This window comes from Microtus ochrogaster, unplaced genomic scaffold (genome assembly GCF_000317375.1).
Source record: "Microtus ochrogaster isolate Prairie Vole_2 unplaced genomic scaffold, MicOch1.0 UNK253, whole genome shotgun sequence".
NCBI lineage: Eukaryota > Metazoa > Chordata > Mammalia > Rodentia > Cricetidae > Microtus > Microtus ochrogaster.
Genome location: NW_004949351.1, coordinates 52,407 through 61,254, shown reverse-complemented (window position 1 = coordinate 61,254; position 8,848 = coordinate 52,407). Strand labels below are relative to the sequence as shown.

The 8,848-nt window shown below is 36.7% G+C and overlaps 1 protein-coding gene across 1 annotated transcript; it reads right to left on the bottom strand.

Annotated features, from left to right (window-relative positions):
- Window positions 1–7,677: 7,677 nt before the first annotated feature.
- On the bottom strand, window positions 7,678–8,598 carry LOC101997345 (vomeronasal type-1 receptor 4-like). The gene has a single exon (XM_005372190.1). The coding sequence runs from the start codon at window positions 8,596–8,598 to the stop codon at window positions 7,678–7,680; it is 921 nt and encodes a 306-aa protein (XP_005372247.1).
- Window positions 8,599–8,848: the final 250 nt, after the last annotated feature.

The window sequence follows — 8,848 nt, the reverse complement described above, 5'->3', positions numbered from 1 at the left end:
ATGCTTTGGAAAAGAGGTTCTGCTTTTGTCTCCACAGAGGATGAGAACCTGTGGATTCATTGCAAAATTATGTGGTTTGAATCACCCCTGAGACCCCCTGAAATGTTTATGTAAATTACTCCCAAGAATTCAGCGCCATTGCTCATCAGGAAATAGCCAGACAGATGATGCCCAAATCCCCTAAAAGATTGTTAAAGTAGGGCCCCTTCAATGGTTTCAGAGCAGCAGCAGCAAGCCTACTTCCCTGACTTCTGCTCCACTCCATGCAGCAGTTTGGATCCAGAGTGAGTGTGGCTGGGGCCAGAAAGCAGCTGGAGCAGAGCTTTGCCACCACAACTACTGCTGCCAGACTTGCTCTCTCACAGCCTGTGCAGATGGCTGAACTGTCAACCAGCTTGCTGAAAAGAGTCAGCAATGTTTTGGACATATTTAATTGGGCATACTGACCTTGAACCAACAAATAGCTCTGGTTCAGGAGCAAGTGAACTATCTTTGGTCTTCTGAACAATTAATCATGTTATATGAGTTACTCATGGCACTGTATTGCATGCTTCTGCTACTGTTATAGAACAGTTTGGAATACTGCTATCATTAATTTTACCACCCAGTTAGTGCATGCTAGATGGTTGCAGTGCAGGTCTGGCTCCTTGGCACTATCAGTCCTGGGGATACTTGGTTTAGGGCTATGTGTCTGGGTAGACACGGATGGGCAATACTTTGGGGGCAGAATGCTACGTAAGACAGGGAATATTAGAGGGCTATTCCCCATGACAGGCAAGGTATTATAAAAAAAATGGGGGGAGTTGTTGTGATCCAGCTGCCCTCACTCCCCCTCACTGACAGCAGAACTTCTTTGTGGTCTGTAATTGACAAGGATGTTTGTGTACTTTCTGGCCTGTGGGTCTCCACAGAAGGAGTAGAGATATAAAAGGTTGCTGGACAAAATAAAGCCTGTTGTTCTTCCACCTGAAAAGAAGCCTCTGTGTCTCAATCCCAGCACCCCCTGCCAGTCTTGGCTATCCAGGCTGCACTGGCTGCAGCAACTATTCACCCAAAGAACCTATAAGACACCATATAAACTAGACATGTGAGTAATTAGCACAAGCAACTGGTAGCAAAACAGAAGGATGATAATGACATATCAAATTACTTATTTTATAAGCGTCAACTACATCTATTATATTTCATGAAGAAGAATGTATAAATTGTAACTGATGACATTTCCTATATAAGTGTGATGTGGTTTGAGTGATGTTCACTGACTTATGCTTCTAGGTTCCAGGTTAAGAACACCATTAGTGATCCAGATTTTTTTCCAGCTGAGCAGCCAATGGAAGCCACAGTTCTGAGTAGTCAGAAAGAGAAGGTGGCTCAGAGGAACAGGGAAAATCAGGCTTCGGATGATGTGAAGAGTCTGAACCATGTGTATAAGTTTTCTTTTTTTAATGTTGTTATATTTATTCATTTTCTACTTAATAAAAAAATCTTTATTGATAATCATTTTGTCTTGTTATTATATTTTGTAACTCACATGTCTACTAAATAAACAGGAAAATATGACAGAATTTAGTTGAGAACTTAGTCAGCTGGTTGGTCTTTTAACCCCTAAAGTCCATCAGGAAGTAGAATAACAGGTATTATAAACAATAATTTGTATGATATTTGATAACTGTATTGAACCTCAGTTCTCCTTAAATATGCCTCAATTTCCTTATCTTAATACTTTAAACAAAAACGTTATCCCTAGATGATAGAAATCTTCCCTTTTTTTACTTTATGAATAATACTAATCAAAATTTCCACTTCCTCCCATCCTCCCATGTCCCTCCCACTCCCCCCCCACACCCTCACCCACACCCCTTCCACTCCTAAGATAGGGCAATGAGATTGTGTGTGCCTGGATAATTGTAATTCAAAAGGCTACTGCCTAATACCCCCCACACACACCCAGGCAGCTGTCCAGGAATGAATGCTCTTCTAGGGCTAGTAGTTAATAGTGGGTTAGAGTTTCTCTGGTAGGCCAATCTAAGACAGGCTCAGTCTAGTTGCTGAGCCCTCCTAAGGCAGAGTCAACAGGACTGAGCAAAGAACTCTAGCTCCCACTGAGCACCCTATTTAATAAATAAAAATGGTGGATATGTAGAAAGTTAAGGCCTACCAGACCAAAAGAAGCCAAATTGGAGTCTACCTGGAGCTGTCAAAGGCCCTGTCTGTGCCTAGCCAATAAGAAGCAAACAAGCAGTGATTCCTGTGCACCTAACAACAGGTGCTTTCAAAGGTCCTGATCATGCCTAGTCAATGAGAAATGAACATGAGATGTCAACTGTCAATGAATCATAATGCATAAGTGCTAGGAGGTTATTGTGTAAGTCCCCCCCCCATTTTTAATAAGCAAGTCTGCTCTAAGCTTTCTACCTGACTCTAAGTATCTGTGTTCATTGATGTTATGCCTTTTCACCCCTTCCCCCAAGGAAGACATTAGGACCCAATAATATGTCTTCATATCCAGTGTTAGCTAAAGTGAGGATGAATGTTTTATCACATTCTAACTAAAGCAAAAGATTTTATGCTTCTTGTTCCATCAGCTTCTTTCCATAGCTGACTATACCAACTAGTCTTTTATTGTAATAAGCCATACCCTGAAATCAATCGCTTTCTTTGTTCCCAACATATTCCAATGAATTGGTGACTTTCAGTTATATCTGGGAAGCAATGTCTTTCAGATATTTCAGAAGTGATTTTATTTAAAACTTTGCTCTTGGCCTAAAATCCCCTAAGGTGGGTTGTTAGTGGACAGAATCCAAATATTAAATCAAGAAATTTCAATTTCTTGATTAATTAATGAACAATGAATAATCTTGCTTTCTTTATTAAATATAATTGTAGAATTCACTGATATCGATTCATTGCTTTTAGATTGAGAACTTAGCATTAGTTTATGTAATATTTAGTAAATATGTGACTTCATTTTTAGAAATGCTACATCTGTAAACTCTTCTAAGAGAGGGCTCTGCTCAGAATTCCTGTTATTTCTTGAGCAAGAAATATATCTTCTATCCTAATTCTATATCAGCATTTCTAATTATTTTGCATTAGGTTTTTCAAAGACTGAAATAATTCCTACTTCAGATTATGACATGTCTTTTATTTTACTGTAATTTCATTAGGTATTCTAGAATTAATGGATAACTACATTTGTCTTCATGGTGATTTAAACATCCCAAGTAGGTTTCAGAGACTTAACAGCTTAATTGTTGGGTAAAATAACTTTTGTAGGCTGGAGTCTTTTGAACCACTCAGACTTCTGTACTTATATCTCATATGACAGACATTGATATTTTGTACAACTTCTACATGAAATGTTTTGCCTTTGGGAACAGTTAAACAGTAAGTACCTTGCCAAGCCTGATATTTCCTTGGAGACTCTCACAACTCTTACAAATCATAATTGTTTTTGGTAATTATCTAAACAAAAGTTTCAGAAAACTTTTTACCTCCTAATGCCAGTGGAGAATTGACCACTGAAAGTGAAACCAAAATTGAAGTTCAGAAGGAAACTGAAGTCACAGAACCACAGAACTTTGTCCCGGGTCTCACCCTCCCTCCCAGTGCTACCTATGGTACAGTAACATTTTGGAAATGAACCTACTATCCTTCAGAGAGGAAGTGATGTTTCCAGTAAGATTAAATAAATGAAACTACAGTAAAGGAATAAACCTGGTGTTATGTTTTATTAACTTTGGTCATTTGAAAGAGTCATAAATATTTCTCCCAAGCTTTCACATTTCCCATAGAAATAATGAGGATATGTCACAGTATTACTTTCAAGATCTTGCTTTTAAATGCATCCACTTATCACAGTTATGGTAAATCTCCCTAAAATTACACCTTCTGAGAAAATGCAGTCTCTTGGATGCATTGTTGACAGTAAGAAAGCAGCTTTCTTACACAGGTACCAATATCAAGCTCTCTCTTGTATTCAGCAGTGAGTTGTGTCTATGCCATACTATCTCAATACAGGTTAGTTTTCATGTTGTATATATAAAAGTAAAAGGGCAATGATTCATTTCATAGTTACAACTGTGCTTCTTTTCCTGGAATCAAAACCAAAAATTATATCTGATTCAGATTGAATGTGTATTGGGACACTTTCCTATATCTGTGAACAATATATTTTTACATATATCCATTTATGATACAATGATATTTTATGAGGAAAAGTTGTATGTAGGTTGAGTTTTTGGAATTCTGCCTGGCATAGTATTTCTAAGCTCAGACTTAAGATAAATCTCTTTGGGTACAGACTGGTAATCATTTTTTTAAGTCTCCTTATTGCCCGCAATAGCCATCTATCATTTATCAACTGTTCTCAAAGGTCTTTTTCTCACAGTGAACAGAAAACCCTTGTCCACATCAAACAATTATGCAAATCAGAGTGGGTACTTGAGTATTATTATAGCAGGATTGTAATATAGATGAACACATTCAGAACAACATGATGTGCATAGAATCAATTGCTCTATGAGAGTAGAAAAAAGATCAATAAATTATTCAAAGTAAACTTGGTATGATCCTGGATTGTCACATTTATTAGCAGTATTCAATTTAATCTTTTGCCATGAAGAAGCTTTAGATACCCATCAGAGTAAGTACCTTATTTTAGTTGATGTTTTAAATGTGTTCACAATGTGTGTTTCTGTACAGATCCTGTGGTTCAGAAGACACATGCTAGTCACTGTCAGCTTTCAAACTTACTCCACATTTGTGAAGTATGAGTGCACACATCTCAGTGTGCAGACATAATTTGTGTGTTTTCTCTTTCCACTGTATCATCTCTTCCTTGTTTAAACTGAAATGTTGTGGCAAATATTGCACTTAGTTTTCAGTCATAGAGTACATTTCATTTCTAAGACATCATTTTTAAAAGATGAATCCGGGGTCTTGTCAGCTAGTTTTAAGAAGATTTAAAACATTCTTTTTTATCTCCCTAGATATGGCAAGTTGATCACATCCAATCACCTTGCTTTGAATGTGATTCGCTGTCAGTTAATGCAAAACTGCAGGTGAGTGGCACTTTGAAGTATTTTGAGAACAGAAGACTTTTAACTTATCTGAGTGATCATGCATCTGTTGGTGATCATCATTTTTTATAATGTATATGGTTCTAAAGTGATCCACAAAACACATAAATGAATCTAGTTATTAAGTCAATTTTCTAAAGAACCTCGTAAGGGTTCTTACTATGTATCTTCAGTAAATTCACAGTTCTTCAACCTTGGACTCATGATATGTCTTTAGAATGACCAGCAAGAAATTAAATACATTCAATGAACCTTATCAACAACTCAATTCTTTTCTATGATATATTAGTAAAAAGAAAACTGTGTTCAAACTGAAGTCAGAAAAGCAAAAGAGCCAGACACTGGCTCTTACCTCTAACTTTGTCCAAAATGGTAATTCTGCCTCCAGGAATGTCAGAATGAGACTGTGTTTGAGAGCTGTCTCCTCCTGTTTTATATTCTTCTCCAGGATTAAAGAAGTATACCACTATCACCAGGTTTCTATGGCAAACTAATGTGGCTACTGGGATCAAAGTTGTATGTCACCACTGCCTGGAGAGTACGGTTGACCAGTGAAGCTGTTTTACTCTCTGAACTTTATGTAAGCTTTATTTATTAAAATACAAATAAAATATTCCTACAAGTATCTGTGTTACTTGTCATCTACAAAAATGAGTCTTATGAAAACTGAGAGATCAATTAATGGGTATAATAATAATAATTAAATGTCAGTTTAATACAATGTCCTTTTATCTGAGTGATAGTGGTAGTTTCTTACAATAGGATTATGATCTGTTTTTAGGGAACAGTGGATATAAAGTGGAATTGAGTTAAAACACTTGTAATACATAGGGGTAGATAAACAATAGAAGAAAAGGAAGACATGAATAAAATATAATGAATCTTTTGAAAATGTTTGTAAATTTGACTTTCTCAAATCCGATGTAAATAACTACCTGTAGCCCAAGCTGTCTAAAGTTTCCTTTTGTGTACTCCTCACCCTCGCAGACACCCTGGGTTGTCATGTATCAGTCTCCATGGTTATTATTTTTATCCTAACTGTTCGTCCTTTGCCATATCCTTGACTGATATAGTCTGAATGTTATTTTCTCCCAAAAGAAAAACATCTTGAATTTTGAAGTGGCAGTATTTTAGAATATAATTGAAACATTAGAAAGTTGAACCTAACTAAAAGATAAGGCTGTGAGTAATTACAGGTTAGGCTCTTGGTTCCCAACTCTTTTCAGATCTTTGAAAACCTTGCAGTGATATTTAAATAGAGTGTTTCTTCTTTGCAATGTCATATTTTTCATGATGTCAAGCATATGCTTCACATTGTCACTTTGTGTAACTATTAAGTAATTTTCAAGCTGTCATTGTTGTTTTCACAGACATTTCTAGAAATCTGGTTGATGGTGTAAGTAAGTTCCAAAGACTCATCTTCTCTACATAATAACAGCTCTGATTTTCCTACCCCTAATAAAGACAGCAAAGAGGCAGTATTGTCTACTGAATGAGGGTGACATCATTGGTGATGGAGGAATTCAGGAAAAAGCTGTCTTGACTAATCTGAAAAGAATGAAAGATATAGTGTTCCATACCCAGATGAGGGAATGGCAAGCCTGTACTTAGGTTGTAAATCTGATTGATAATCCTTGTATAAATATACTTAGTCTTTTTCAACTATGGGTTTTTGCTTAAAACCTATGCAGGTGTTATTCCTACTTTCAGACCTGATTGAATATAGATATTAGAAAGATAAGAGCAGAAGAGCCTTGTACCTTTGGAATAACTGCAGTTAAATTACGAGTTTGTGAATGTCACTGAGTTTGCAACACTGGTGTGCTGGAGCAGTTTTGAGATAAGCGAGGTTTTCTGTAGTGAGTATTCATGTCTTAATAAGCAACTTAGTTTGCAGTGTTTTGTGCCTTTGGAATGAAGCTTCCTTTGGATGTCTATTATCTTAGGGTTTTATTGCTCTGTAGAGACACCATGACCAAGGAAACTCATTAAAGAAAAGACATTTAATTGGGTTGGCTCACTTACAGTTTCAAAGATTAATGCCATTATAATCATGGGGGAAGCATGTCAGCCTACAGGCAAACAATAGCTGAGAGTCCTGCATCTTACAGACAACATGAAGTCAACTCACTGATTGGTCAGTATTCTAAACAGAGAAAACCTCAAGGCCTGCCCACATACTTTCTCCATAACTCCATACTCACTCGAACAAAGCCACACCTTCTAATAGGGTACCTTGCTATGTGATTATTGGGTTGATTACATACAAACTATGATATTTATGAAATATGTGGAGCAGCCAAGATAGAATATATCATTCCACCTGATGACAAAGTAGCAATACTTTGGTCAAAACATATTAAGCAAGTTCTCCTCAAGGCAGCCTGTCACAAGGAAAGACTGTAAAAATGTCAATTAAAATATCAGAAGGCCTATGTTCCATTGTTCAGCTATTGTTAGGTGCATATTACACCAACTAAACTTATCCTTAAGCCTCATAAAATTTATCAAAGAAAGATGGGTTTCTTCACCACAAAACATTCTGTATTATTTACAAACATTTGATCCTGTGATCTGCAATTTATATATAATCACATCAGGGTTTTTGTATCCTTTTTCCATAGAAAGCAGGGACTGGACAGGTTAAAGCTCTGGCTCTAAGAATGAAAGGGCCAAAACTGGGAAAAAACAGAGTTAAGATTGTTGTGATGTTTACCAACAATGTATTTCTACCATAGGCTAGAACAATACAAACATATAAGATTGCAGAGAAGGTATAAAACGTCAGAAATGTGGACACTAGGGCCAAGATGCTGTGGGTGGCTCTCAACTCAATGGATCTTCTGTGGGAAACATGAGTGTTGTGGATGTATTGGACTCGCTGCTTGTGCCTGTACAGATTGACAATCATAGAACTGCTGGACCAGGTAATGAGGACAGAAATTAAAAGTTCTGGAAACACAAAGAAAGCTATATATAAGGAAACTGTGGTTTTGTCATGATCAACAACAGAATAGTGTTCAAAATTTGTTTCTGTTGTTATGTTTTTCTTATTAAATTTTACAGATATGTACACAGGAAAAATGGCATTTACCATGATGTAAAAGATCCAACACATAGAAATGAAGAGGCCAGTGTTACTTGGAGACTTGACTTTAAGTATTTTCCAGCAGGATCTCTCATGGCTGATCATGATGGCCTGGAAGACACTCAAGAGGCAAGTGGTGGCAATGGACATGCTCCTGAAAACTCTAAGAATATACAGAAATAGTTGATAGCTCCAATCATTGAAAAATTGTTTCAAATCAAATAGTGCCAGAGTGTTGGGCAATCCTTTCAAAAGCAGAATCAAGGAATTGACCATAAACATGTGCATGAGAATTAAATCCATAGGCTTTAACTTTCTTTTATTTTGGTGAAACACTAGATTGTCAAAAAGAAGATAAAAGTTTCCCAGTGTTCCCACTGTAGTCTGTAATAAGAATATCATTCCTATTGCCAAGTTCCTAGAGTCCATTTTTCAGTGAGCTCCTATTACTTCAAATTACTCTGACAGTCATCGTTTAGAGTAAAGTGATAAACTTTTTGTACATAGGGCAGTGAGGTACAATAAGACAAAGAGGTCACATTAGCTCAATAGTAGAAATGCAGTATGGACAACAAAGCAAGGCCCTTCCAAACTCCACCTCAAAGTTATCTTTTCATAAATAAGGGATTTTAGTGTACCTGCTGGCTTCTTCAGATTCATATAATTACATAGAGGTTTC

Coding starts and splice junctions, on each gene's coding strand:
- LOC101997345 (XM_005372190.1), bottom strand. CDS start 8,598: ATGGACTCTAGGAACTTGGCAATAGGAATGATATTCTTATTACAGACT.